The sequence below is a fragment of the Pseudopodoces humilis genome, chromosome 3 (genome assembly GCF_049639895.1).
Source record: "Pseudopodoces humilis isolate 2021_Gansu_Grassland_sample_001 chromosome 3, ASM4963989v1, whole genome shotgun sequence".
NCBI lineage: Eukaryota > Metazoa > Chordata > Aves > Passeriformes > Paridae > Pseudopodoces > Pseudopodoces humilis.
In genome coordinates this window covers 32158468-32173149 of record NC_142202.1, presented here as the reverse complement: position 1 = coordinate 32173149, position 14682 = coordinate 32158468, and the positions used below count along the sequence as shown (strand labels likewise).

At 36.8% G+C, this 14682-nt stretch overlaps 1 protein-coding gene across 1 annotated transcript in view; it reads left to right on the top strand.

Annotated features, from left to right (window-relative positions):
• Nucleotides 1-8637, top strand: part of PLD5 (phospholipase D family member 5) — a 99207-nt gene extending 90570 nt beyond the window's left edge. The window contains exons 6-9 of the mRNA XM_005530596.3: nt 952-1091; nt 2835-3000; nt 6368-6482; nt 8402-8637. Coding sequence (XP_005530653.2) covers nt 952-1091; nt 2835-3000; nt 6368-6482; nt 8402-8637 — 657 coding nt within the window. The remainder of the gene's footprint in view (nt 1-951; nt 1092-2834; nt 3001-6367; nt 6483-8401) is intronic.
• The last annotated feature ends 6045 nt before the right edge of the window (nt 8638-14682 follow it).

The window sequence follows — 14682 nt, the reverse complement described above, 5'->3', positions numbered from 1 at the left end:
TGGATCTGGTGTTGGAGTCTTGAAATCTTACTATGGTTAATTTTCTAGTATTTTCTGTACTTAGTTGTAGTAAATCCTTAAGAACACCAGTCAGTGATAAGAAACCACAGTGACAGTCTCAAATCAAGGAAATTAAGGAAGAATAATAAAACCCCTGGGATCTGGACCCCTGGGTCCCGAAAGGAAAGATAACCATCTGGATGTCGTCTGCAACCCAAGCAAGTAATGGAGATGATACAGTGGCAGGAAAACACCTGTTGCAGCTGGGTTAAAGTGCCTTCCATAACCTCTGTCCCAGGAATGAAGTTGCTGCCTGCAAGCAACTTGAAAATGGGGTTCACTTTTCTCCCCCTACTTGTGCAGCCAAGTAGAAAGTCCTGGGCACATCTGCCACAGACGAGCAATTTCCACTTGCCTTTGACAGCCTCAGATAGAAGGCAGAAAAGCTGCAGTCTGGCCTTGCCAGTTACCAGCTCGGTACTGGTAATTTGTACCTGAAGCTTTATTTTAAAGATAAGTTTCTTGCAAAACTGCAGCGTCTCACTACAACTGACATAAAACATTTAATTCCTGCTCACAAGTGAAGGATCAGGCTCATGTGGCAAGAACATATGAACACTCCATCTAACAGAAACCAGTCCTGGAGTTCTTTGGAACAAAATCCTCTGAAATGTAACTTCAATTACAGCTTCTTTGATGACAGCGGATGTTTTGAAGTCTGTGTCTTCTGCATTTTACCCACAGTTACATCTAAATGGTGAAGCTTTTGAGGGCCAAATAAGCAAGTAGCACACCTTTGTAGCTTTGAGTATTCTAGCAGGATGGCTGAAGGTATTAGGTAATAATCTCTGCTAAAAATAATGGATGCTACTTAGCATCTCAAGAAGACTGAGGGAGAGAGAAAATAAACCAATTATTTTTAATGCTGTATTTGCACTTTTCCTTTCACAGAACTCACCTAAACTCTTCTGCCCCAAGGACAGAGTCCTGGATATTGAAGCTATCTACAGTGTTATTGATGATGCCAAACAGTTTGTGTACATTGCTGTCATGGACTACTTGCCCATTGTTATCGACACCAATGCTAAACGGTGAGTGTCCAAGTCCAGGGCCAGCTGGTTACCATAATGCCAGTAGGGTCTGCTGGAGAAAATGAACCCACAGGAGATTAGTTGCTACTGTGCACCAGTTTCTTGGGGCCCAATTCTGCTCTTATTGAAATCAGTGAGAGTCCTGCCATTGACTTAAATGGGAGCAGAATTGGGACCTAAGAGGACATTTCCAGTTCTGGGTCCTAAGCTTTGGATCTTCTTGTTAAAGGATATCAGAAGTTGTCTAGTCTGCACATGCCTGGGACCCAGGAATATAACAGTCTACTTATACGTGAATCTTATTTCTAACACTATTCTGAGATCACAGCTACTGGCATATTATGAGTATTGTGCAGATAGTCAGCATGACTCTGTGTGTGTGTGTGTGTTAAGAGAGAAATAATGTATTGTGACTTGTATACAGTGTGGGAAATCTCATTATCGTACTGGCATACACATATAAATGAAAATTCCCGATTCAGAATAGATTACATTTGAATGATATCACAATTTGGTTAACTGAGAGGTGCTGAAACCAAACAAAACAACATAATTTTCAAACAGCCAGTTTTTATGGACCATTGAAAAGCACTCATGGGCCCAGCACTGGGGCCAGAGTGTATCAAAATCATCCAGCTCAGGAGGCAAGTATCCACTGGTCCCTCCTACTCTTGATAATGCTCACAATGAATTTAGAATCTAGGAAAGCCTGCTGTTTCATCTATGCATTTCATTTTATCACAGTTAAGCCAAACCAAGCATGTGGTTTTGTACGCTTTTCTATTTAGAGCTGTTCTGTTCAAATTTTTTAAAAAATAATTACAATATGACCGATACCAAGCATAAACTTTTAAGTCTGTGAGAGAATTTTTCCAGTAAACTCATTATGTACAGTGTCTGTCACAGGGAAAGAATCACGGGCAATACTGTAAGAACCTCAGTTTCATATGTGTCCCTCCTATTCTCCTTTATGTTGGAGAACATCTTAGTATGTAGAAGCACTACAGTGTTGTAGTTTATGTTATCTCCTATACTCCTTACTTTATTCTCCTGGTGGAAAAATTCAGAAATCTACTGGATTAGGGAGATCCAGGGAAGCCACCCTGTGAATTCTTCAACGTTTTTCTTTCATCATGGCTTTGTGTTTGAGGCAGTGCCCCAGCTTCTTTTCCCTGCCAGCTCCCAGTTCATGCTTGTAAATTATTTTCTGGCATGATAGAGCTCAGATTTCATTAGCCCAGATGTTTTGATGCTGCTGGAATGTAGGAAACATACATTTTTCTTTAATTCTCCCTGCCCTGACCTGCTGCCACCAAATGTCAGGAATACAAAGCTAATTGCCAGTTGTGAGAATAGCACCATGAAAGCCACCATCCCATTCCTGGCAGAATTTCTGCAATTCTCATCAGGAAAAAACATAGCATGCTCCTTAAGCGACCCATCTCATCTGCTGCTCCTGAAAGATGCAGGCACCCTGCACAGCAGCTCTGTTTGCCAAGGAGGAAATTACAGAAGGCATTCCAGTCCCCAGCCTGCACGGTCCCAATGCATAGGGGTTAAAGAAGGGATGTCAGTCGGGGAGATCCGGAGTTCCGGTTCCCTGACCTGTGCCACCTGGGAAAATCCTGTGTCTGGGCTGGCCAGCAGCGCCCTCTGGCTGCGGCTCTCAGGCACGGGAGCGGCTCTCCCAAATTTTTTAAAGTTTTAAATGTTCTCTGCAAGTATTTTGTTCTTTCTTCATAGGTACTGGCCATATTTAGATGGGAAGATAAGAGAAGCATTAGTTTTACGAAGTATTAAAGTACGACTTCTCATAAGTTTCTCAAGAGACACAGATCCCCTTACTTTTAACTTTGTTTCATCTCTGAAAGCTATTTGCATGGAAGTTCCAAGCTGTAGTTTGAAAGTTGTAAGTATAATCCATATTGCTTTAAAATATAAGATATTGCACTGCCCCTAAAAAAAAGGAATGAAGAAAACATAACAACTGAAATTTTTTTTTCTGTTATTATCAAAGTCTTTAAGTAAATACTGGGAAATGTAAAATATTGAACCTAATTTACTCCTAGTAGTAACAGAATTCAAAAATAAGACAGAAAATATTGGTGCCAAAAGGCAATTGGTGTGGTGGACAGCCTGTGCAAAACATCACATGTGATCTTTCACAGCAAAGCCAACAGAGTGAACTGTAGCAACTGGTTGTATTTATACTGTGAGATGACTGAATCTGACAGCACAAAAACATGATTTTTGTCTGCATTCACGTAATCTTACTGTTGAGCTGTGTAAGCATCTACCTTTGCTTCAGTCAACTGCAAAGTACAAGAAAAATTATTAAAGATTTTACATTAAATTCAGACTACAAACTCAAAATTGTGAAGACCAGAAACACCACCCCTGGTGTCACATTAGACATGCAGTACAGGAAAGTGAGAAATACCATACAAATGTATTAGAGAACAGAATGTATGTTAAATGCTACCTCCAGTGAAGTACAGTTCACTTTTATGAAATTGAGGCACACTGGAAATCAGCCACCTTGGATCTTGGGGTTCTAAATAATCTGCTGAATTATTTTGATTTCCTAAATTGATAGTCCTGTAAATTTTTCTGGCTTTTTGAAAATTGACTACAATTCTAAAAAGGAAGTACTGTTTCTTATACACAAAATATTATGCATATCTAGAAATAGGGTTTTTTGTCAAAATGTATGTTGTTATTCTAAGTTTCCTCAGTAAAAAAGCAGCATAAAGTGTGGTTTTAAGTCAAAAAACCCCATATGTAGTTGACTCTGTTTAAGCCACTTCAATTTTAAGTAGCTTCTAGCTTGTTCCATATTTATCATGAAAATTCTATTTACATAGTCAAAATTTTTTTGTGTGTGGTACCTAATAGTTATATCCATTGCCATCTATCTACAGCAGGTAAAATATTTTGTACAGGATTTATCTTGTCAAGAATTAAATGATGAAAGGAAAAAAATATACTTCTAGACATCTATTCTAGGTAAATAGTCCAGCTAGAGTCTCTGCTGTTAGAAAATACAAAAACAACTTCCAGTCAAAAAGTCAGCTGTAGAGAGCTGTAAAGGTACAGCACTGAGTCAGTTACCTCTGTGCTGTGCATCAAGTTTCCCAGTCTGGGTGAGCCACTGCCTTAAATAAACCTTTGTATGAGTAATAGTCCACAGGTCAGAGTTTGCTGGTATCAATTTGATTTTGGCTGAAAACTGTGCTATAGGCTCCATCTCAATACTCTTTTAATTCAGAAAGCATGTCAGATGAACAACTGCTTTTTAAAGCTGCATTTCTTTTGTATTCCCCTGTTATAGCCAGGATCAAAGTAAAACAAAACTATGTCTTTGTATGGAGGAGAAAGAATAGGTTAACAAGTATAAACTAAATTACCTTTTGAACCATTGAAAACACTCTTTTTCTCTCTTGGTTATGCTTTGGCTATGAGAAAACATAAACTAACCTCAGTACAAAAAATACTGTCTTGCATACATGCACTGTGTGTGTTTATATACAAAACCACTGAAATTTTAAGAGAAACCTGTTACAAGTTCTGATTGAAATTACACTTCAAATTGCTAGGCTGCTGCAATACCTCTGTACGGTTCTGACCAAAAATGCCACACACACCTGCACCACATGACTTCCTATCCCCCTGTTCTGTTCTTTTGGGGATAATATATCCTACAAAGCATACTCAGTAACTTCCTATTTTTAATTTAGCTTTTGATCCTTGTGATATGCCTTTTCTTGATTGTTTTCCTTTTTTTTCTTATCCCTATGGAAAGACCAGTTTGACTTGAAAGTTTCCAGTGAGTGCCAATGGCTTGCTGCAGCTGCAGGGTACACTGGTTTGCCAATGGTCATCCTGGAGAAGGAGATGCAGATGTAATTACTGTGTTAGATGAAAATCTCCTCATTTCTCCTGGTCTCTGACCAGGCTAATGCAAGTTTTGGTATTGCCTAACTGCAATTATAGAGTTAGGGCACAGCAACCCTGTTACACCTGGCATTTTCAGCATCTCAGAGTCCCCTTCACATAAGCATTAATAATTACTGGATTCAACTGAAACTGTTTTGAGAATGCAAACTCAATACAAGTACTCTGAAGAAAATGATCACTGGAAGAACTTTCACCTAGAAAGCTTTGTTTGAGGACTAAGTGCTATAAGTGCACAGCCAAAGGGCAAGGAGTAACCTGCACATCAAACTGCTGCTGAAGCAGGGAGCTCTGTCCTATGCACATGTGGTCATGAAATTAAAGCTTCAATCAGGAAGAGCAGACTCAAGGTGAAGAGCTCACCATTGTGCTTCTTGGGACCTTAATTCCCATATTCTCTAAGTTTTGTGTACTTGACCCTGTAAATGCATCCTGTGTGCACAGATGTCTGATCTGACTCTAAAAGGAGCAGCAGGAAGCGTTCAGCTCTGTTGGGTGCAGTGTTGAACAGAGAGAGGTGTGTGTTTTCAAAGGGCCAACAGAAGTCATGACCTAGAACAAAATTGTCTGTAGACAACTGTTAAACACAAAGGAGTGGCATGGAACAGACATTTATATACAGCCAAGTTATTCTTGAGCCTCCACATGAATCTATTTTTGAGTTGTGCAGGTGTATTCTTGCTCATTTTTGTCTGATACTGATCAGAAAAGGAGTGCATATCTCTCTAAAGTTATAAATAAATAAATATTGCTCATACTTCACTCTCCAGGGTAAAACATTTTTCTTTTGTTGCCTGGATGATTTGATCTCTTCATACTAAATTTAATCCTGAGAAGCTTCTAAGTTTCTGAAATGTCAAGTTTCCTGTTGGAAACTATGTAATGTGTGATTGCAGAGGTATTAATTCAGCTGTTGCTGTGTCTGCCAATCCTGAAGCAGACTTCAAACCCCAATGTCCCTTGAAAAATGAGGAAATGAGTTTAAAGTTCCTGCCTGCTACCATGGAGAGCAGAAAGATGTTTTGGTTTGTTTTTTTTTTTACATTTTATAGTCTTTACTACCTGGCAGTGTATTGCTTTTAGCATGCACTAGCCATATACTTTGTATAGTTCAGAATGCCAAGGCAGGAGTATCACAAGCTATGAGAATTTAATTAGAAATACAATATGCAAAATTTTATTAAAGTTAATGCTTGGCAATAAAAACTCAAGCTGTTCTGTAGCACTAACTCATTTTCAATAAAGATTGGGGAACAGACTGTATTTTTTCTGTCTTATAGAGCAATTCTTATTAACCTGTGCTTCCTTCTATTTTATGGCAGAAATTCTTTGACCTTGAGGAAGAGAGTGCCTGCTTTCTTAAAGAGCAGAAAAACACTTCACTTCCCAAACTGAATCGTAACAAATACATGGTGACCGACGGAGCTGCATATATTGGTAAGTAACCACATCTCAAGAAATTTTAGTTTGTATCCAAAAGCCTGAAATAACAACCTTTTGTAGATGAGCAATCTACAGATTATACTTTCTTTTAAGTGAAGATAATAGTTCATCTCCTTGGGAACCTGGATGATGCTTGAACTTAGAGACTCTTCTCATTTAAAACCTTTTCGTCCCCTCTGAATCAGTTTCTCAAGACCAAAATTCTACTTTCAGTGTCTTAAAACAGACTAAAAACATAAATATGACACAATTTATGAAGCAGGTATAATTATTATCATCATGTTCTGTTGTTCTGCAATCCAATAAAGATGGAGTGTTCTCCTTTCCCCATGTCATTACTAAAGCTATGGTCAATCCTGGCAAATACTGTACAGATGCTGTTCATCCTCATCATCCAAAGCCTTATTCCATTTACTGTAATGACATTTCAGACACCCTCCTAACATTAGGTACGTATCTAACCGGTATTTTGGATTAAAGGTGTATTTAAGTAAAATTGCTGTGTTGCACCTCACGAAAGTTCGTTACCAATCAAATGCCCACTGAATGCAGGATGAAAACTATCTCTTGAAAAATCTGAGTTGTGCATAAGCTTACAGGATCAGAAAACCACTACCGAGTTCAAAAGCAACTCCTGACATTTTAAAAAGCCATCTGATGTGCTGCAGCTGGATGCTTTAGGGATCTTACTGATGCACTGCTGAGGGCTTACCACCCATGATAGCAGAGGCAGTGAGGGAGGGCAAAGGCTGCAATCCAAAACAAAGCCCACACACATCAACAGTGGGACATCCCAAGTTGTAGAGACACAACTGAAATCTTCTCTGAAAAGCCCACCTTGATGGGCTCAAAATACACCCCTCATAATCTATCCAATTCTTATTTTTTACATCCAATACTGCAGCTCATACCTCCCTCGCTTCCAGAAGGTTTTATGATACCCACCTGCCCCTCTCCCAGATTATTTTTTCTACTCCATTTTAAATTCTTTCACATAGCTGGATCAAATCTCAGTCCCTTGGAACTCATCTACACAGCTAGATTCTTAGCCAAGTTGGGTTTTTTGTTTCCCATTGTCCTTGCATCCTTAGCTATGTATAAATAAAAGAAAGAAATTATCGAAGATCCGTTATAGTAATAAAAATGGATGCTAAGGACCAGATACATCTTTTACTTGAAAGCACAGGAAAAATAGTCCCTTGTGATGAGGTTTCAATTTACCACCCTTGACAACTTCAGAATTCTTAATACTTCCTGCTGAAGTTTGTAAAAAATACTGCATGTATTTTAAGTGTAGAATTTAAAATATTTACAGTTTTAGTGAAATTTTAAAAAAGTAACCAAAGCACTTGATTTACCTGATTTCCAGTAGTTCAATTATCCTTTTCGCCCTCCAATCCCCAGGATTCAAAGTGCTTATTTGTTACCTTAGATTTCAACAAAGAGTGTAATAACTGGCATAAACCAGTAAAATCTATTTTTCTTTCCACAAATAGTGTCTGTCAACAGGTAAGCTGTAAAAGATCTAGTGCTTTGGAACTTTGAATTGTTCATACAGGAAAAAAAAGCCATTCTTAGCACTGAAAAGGCCAGTGAAGAAAGTAAATGGAGTATTAACGTAATAGATGTAAAAGGAAGAGCAAGTTAGTTTTGAATAAATAGAAGAACCTGTTTTCACTTCTGAAGGCTTAGCACTGTTAAAACTTCCAGAAACAATCTTCACTGTGAATGGTATGTATTAGAGCTTTTTTTTTTTTTTCTGCTGGTATTAGAAAAAAAAATTATTCCTATCTTGGCACTGGGGAAAATGGTAGTGTTTCATTCTGGATTGCCTTTAGGGAGATCAGTTTTCTATTTGTTTTTGTTTTTTTTAATGTTAGAAACTCACTGTTTATTCCTGCCTTTGCTTGCAGGTAATTTTGATTGGGTAGGAAATGCTTTTACGCAGAATGCTGGAGCTGGCCTTGTTATCAACCAAGCAGACGCGGGGAACAGCACAAGCATCATTAAGCAACTCAAGGCTGTTTTTGAAAGGGACTGGTATTCACATTATGCCAAAAGTTTACAACCAACAAAAATCCCAAACTGCTTTAACCACAAACTCAGTAAAGGAACTTCAAATAAGACTGCCATGAGCAATGTGAATTAGAAAGACTATTTTACCGTTTAGTATGGCAATGAAGAATCATGTTGGGGTGTAGCCTTCTTTCATATTTACAGACAAAAGACTTAAAGAAAAAAAGAAAAAAAAAGTTTGGTTTGGGGGGGATGTTTTTAGGAAAAAGCACACTTATATTAAATCTGTCTAACCTATATTCTCTATATGAATTATTTAAGACTTTCAAACTTATTACTTCTAACACTGAATGTCATTTCCACTTCCATGTGAATTTTAATGTTCCACATTTGAATTTATCAGCATGTGTCAGTGTTTCTGTTTTAGGACTTTCCCCAATTGCCAACCTGGTTAGAACAAACCTTGAGGCAAAATGAAGATTCAAGCTATGAAATGGCATTCTAAGATCAGTTATTATTGACATACAAATAGATGGTAGGTTTACTGTACTAGAAAATGTAAAGGAATGAGCAAAATTTCACCCATATAAATAATTCCCTTTAAATAACTACCCTGTCATAAAAATAATTCCTGGTTTTGAGCATTTACTTTGAGTATCACTATTCCATGTCTTTTAACTAGCCTTAAAATACATTGGAGTTACAGGACTGGTAATTCATTCATCTCCTAACAGTATGAGAATTTTTTGAGGGGTTGGCCTCATCAAGTTCGTCGTATTCCCTAAAGCCTCTCAGATTTTTTATCAAAGCACTGTGGATTCCTTTCAACAGAATAGTTATTTCCAATTTCATGCATTTCATCTAACAGTGAAAATCTCTGGGTTAATAGCTAAAACCTAGGACTGATTTTTTTATGTTTTTGTAATCCCAAGAAAATCTCTTCCCCAAGTCAAATACTTATCACATGTGAGTCAGCAGATATGTGATGACTCATTATTAAACCAATGCACATCTCAAAATCAAATACTGCTTTTTAGAAAGGCCAAGGGTTATGCAAAATCTTGCAGTAATTGCTGTTAAGTGATCATACAGTAATTTTGTTGATTTTTACACCTGAAGAATTTGTTTTCCTAACTTTTATTCTAAAAAAAAAAATAAAAATTTTTAAGTGACATTTTTTTGTTAAAATGTCATCCATATGGGTAAATACACCTGCATGGACAGAAAAGTGATGCCTTCATTTCAACCACAGTTTTAGTTGGTGTCAAAAGTGTGCCTCTACAATCGCAACTAAGTTGCACCAAGAAGCAAGTGTTCCATAAAAGTGTGAATTTGCTCTTTGAAGAAATACACATAAATGTTTGGCAACAGATTTTTCTCCAGTCAGAGATGTAATAACATAGTTTCATAATAAAAATAAGTTTCATAATAAAAAGGTTTCACTATTTTGCCTCTGCTTCCATTGAAGAAACACAGCCATGAAAAACATTCTGTGTTTTGTTAAATATTCACAGAACCTTTTCCACAGTGATGGCTTTTCATCTCCTGAAGGCGCACTTCAAAAGCAGAGGGCAAAAAGAGAAAGAAACCAAACCACATTCCAATGTATTAGTTTAATCTTAAAAAGAAATTATAAACCCACCTTGACTTTCAAAACATATCTTATAAGGTAAATGAATTCAAATTTATTTTACAGTGAGCACAGCTTAGGAAATTTTAATAAATTAACAGCTAGGTACCCCACAAGACTAATTATGACCCCCCAAAGGCACACTTTTGACAAAGAAATCTTTGTTTATTTTGCAATTGCAAAGATTTATATCATCTTACTGAAAATAATGATACATCAAAAAAACTTTTAAGATTGCCAACTTTTACAGAAACTGTTTTGCACAGCTCCAATAGTCAATAACATTTTCTGATATTCAGATAAACACATGCTATGTATTAGTCTCACACATACACATAGAAAAGGATATAACCTGACATACTGATAAGAAACACGTATTTAAAAAGAAAAAGGTTTCCTGAGTTGCTATGAGGAAAGATCTTTATGAGGAGAAAATTCTGGATTTTCTTCCTTCTGTATTTAATTTAGAGTATGTATAGTATATATGGGAGAAAGATTATCAGTACTTAACTTATTTGCTGTGGAGATTTTGGTTTTTCTAAGAATAAGTATTAGTCCAGACTAATTTCTGGTGAAAATTTCAGCTGAGTTATACCACAAATAACTTCAGTTTTGTGAGCCAAAACCCCACAAAATGAACAAACAAAAAGCCACCACATTTTTAAAAGCTGGTTGAGATAGTTGTACAGTTTCTGAGGTCCCCAAGGATCACCCCATGGGTAATCTTAAAGTTTGAGATAATACCATGTCCTTATATAAAATACAAAATAATTCATGCAAACACAAAAAAATCCCCAAAACCCTGTCTGGAGTTGTTAACTGTAGCACCTAATGGCAATAATATACAGTAATTAATCAATGTAGTTTTTTTTTTCCCAGCTTGCATTATGGATACTGCAAACATGTTAAGTTTTTTAAATGACATCTTGTATAAATAATGGAGGATATCTGAGTAGGACACAAATTTGTCAGACGATAAAGCTAAGCTGTTTACAAAGCAGGATTTATTGATGAAATGGGACTGACAGTTGACTGATTTAGTATAACAGATGAATGGTAAAACAGTTTTACTGGACAGATCCTAGGAAAATGCAGATTATGAATAGTAACAAGATACATTAGTTTGCAAATATTTCCTTATTGGCTAGATAAACAGATTCTTGGTTTTTAATGACCCCCCCTCAAAGAACAGATACATAGAAGTATTTTTAAAAGTGGCAGTATATTTTGGTTTTATGAATGGAAGAATTTGGGTGGTTTTGAACAACTTGCAATGTGCAATACTGTCCAGCCAACCTATAAATGGAATGGCAGACTCAAATTTCATTTGGTATAAAGTATGGATCAATACTGTAATAACTGTTTAGAATGGCATCAGCTCCAAAGTAGTACATAAAGTCTTGATCTATTACATTAGCCAAGAGACAAAGTGCATCCTTGGACTTCAGCAAATAGGAAATTTAAAATACCAGATTATTTTTTGAAACTGTCTAAGGGGATTATTGCCAATTATTTGGCCTGGGCCAGTGCTGTTACTGTTTAACTAGATTTGCTAAAACAGCCTCAGTTTTGGCTTCAGATCCTTCTACCACTGTAATAAATTGGAAGCAAATCCATTACAGTGATTTCACACTAGTTTAGCAGGGATCAGAATCTAAACTAGTTTCCTCCTGCTTCCAATCTCCTGGGTATCACCACTGCACAGGCTACTTCCTAATTTAACAGTGATTTGCATTCAGGGGTTTCTCACAGACCTCACAGGCATAACCCAAAAGATGCACTTTCTCTAAGCCCTTCTTACTGGCATTGGTAACTCTGTCATATTAAAGGCAATTTCCTGAACTGAACAGTTTTATTCTTAAAGAATATAGATTGTAATTGTTGTTTGCTGCAAACATTTACTAGTGCCTTATTCATACAAGATTTTGTTTAACTGTTCCTCACATGAAATCCTGCTAAAGATCCTGTATCTAATAGTGAGGCATAGAGCAAACTTCCTAAGAAGACATTGTGATGTTTACAGTTTAGTACCTAAAACTAGAGTCACAAAAAGACAAAAACTGACTGAGATATGTTGGGCCATACCACAAGCACATCTAAACTGGAGCATTTTTATCCAATCACAGTTCAAGATCTAAATGTCACAATTTACTCTTGCCTTCATTATCAAATAATCTACAACATAGTTAAATTATTCTGTCCTGTCAAGGTATAAAATCTGAATTCCCCTAACATCTGGTTGCTATCAAAACCATAATCACAGAAATTCCTGTAAGCAGAGGTTGAAGCCACACAGTGGCTACTTTCCTGATCTTGCATATTAAGTCTCAAGTTGTTTTGGGCCTGCTACTTTTTCTGCCTGAAGCATGAACTGGTATTCACAACTATTCTCACCTCTTCTTTGAAGACCAGAAAGGCATGGATTATGTTCTACAGCACAATAGCTATAGCTGTACCCTAACAGGAACAGATATAGATTTTTCCCAATACAGGGCCAGGCATTCCTCCCAGTAAATCCAGGCTGTGCTGGTGGTTCAGAAGAGAGATTGAGAAACAAGTAGAAAAGCCTCCAAATTTTTATTTGCTAGATTACCAGCAACCTAAATTCTACTACTTTGTTGAGATTTGCACATGTAAAAAAATGAACAAATAAATTCTGTTACCTGCCAGTTAAGCCTAATCTAAGAAAAAATCCAGAAAATTTATAGGGTTTTTTGTAACTTTAGTGTGTACTTACTGGAAAGAGTGTATGCACTCTCATCAAGATGGTAAAGACATCAGCTGGCTATTCCAGTTCTTCAATCTGAAGTTCTAAATATCTCGGTCTCAGATAATTATACACTTGACTCCTGAGAATGGCCTTGTAGAGTGCACTAAGTTATCTTAAAACCTTTCTGGTCTTCGAAATTAACTCTTCATTTTAATACAAATATATTGACTAAATGTTTAGTATGTTTCCAGATGGTAATTTCTGGTGCTGTGTTTCTCTTCCACTCTTACTCTTTCTCTGTCTACAGCTATTATATATTCATGGTTTTTCAGTCATCATTATTCCAATGCAATCTATGTAAAGAAACCAGAATGAATCCTTGGTGTGCTTAAAATTCACAATGATGCCTCCCAAATTGAAGGTACCAGTGAACATGCTCCACTTCTAACACTGCAACGTATAGCAGCTCAACTGATACTGTAGGAGATTGCTTTTCTTAGCTGTTTTTCACTTTAATTACCGCTGGATGTTATTTATGAATTTCTGAGTATTGAATCAGGTTGCTCTTGGATCATCACTGCACAAATGCCTTAGAAGCTTGCCAAACTAGCATGTAAAAGAGACCTCATTCAAAATAGTTTAGACAAGAAAAGAACTCATATGCTTTACGCTCTGAAGGGTGCTGAAGTCAATGGATAAACTCCAGTCCTATATAATAAAGTGGAGCTCTCTATTGTACCTCCTGTTTAGATTAACCTTGCATAGGCTTCCAAAAAAAGTCTGTGAGAATTGTTTGAATAACCTTGCAATCAGGAATTTACAAAGAATCCGAATGAAGAATCTAGCTGTACTGAGTGGTTCAACACAGTAACTTAAACTGGGTTTTCATGAAAACACATTTATATTCCGTATCCATATGATACAGCTGCATTAACATGCTAATGTCAGGTTTTTCCTACAGTTCAAAAACATGTAGGACAAAAATCAAGCTACTGCAGCCTATTTCTGAAAACACTGTTAAAAATAGATTTTAAGACCATAATTAAATTCTGGCTGCAAATTTTTCTGCTACAGTAATGTAGTCAGCTCTATTTCGTTCACAACAAATTCTACGCTGCGATTTTACAGGAAGACTCAGTAACTTTTTAACGCTGTAAAATAATCATGCTCATTCTCCCTTTAAGAACAGAAAGAAGGTTGATGGCCAATTCAGGCTACAGAACATAAAATATAATAAAATGGCTAGCAACTGCAGCACTCCAGAGGATTATTTTGTTATTTTATGCTGCACGGCCACAAACGAATAATGTGAATTACGTGTATCACAATAGTGTTGTGTGAACACATGGTGGACATTGAATCTCATACAGTAAAATCCATCCCTCTTGTAACATCATAAAATGTATTAAGGGTAGGGAGGAAGGGGCAAAAAGAGCCAAAGGCAAGCTAACTTGGATCAGCTTGAGTTAATGGACTGGATGCTGACATAAAAGCTTCGGATGCATTTTTATTTTCCTCCTTTCTCTGCAAAATGCTGTGTCTCTTATGCATCCTCCTTGTTCATCTTTATGCAAGTGAACTCCCTTTTTTTTTCAGAATGAGGAAGGAATCTGTAACAACTATGAACCTATGCTTAATAGAAAGAAATCAACATGACTAAAAGCCCATTGATTTCTGTTTAGCAGGTACCAAGCAGTAAAGCAGTATTTGAAATGGGACTCCTCCTTGGACATTAGAAGTTTCTAGTGTAATATAAGCAAGAATTGACAGCATATATTTTTTTTATACAAATTTTGCATCACACACAGCATTTGCATGTGATTTGCTTGTTCTCTCAA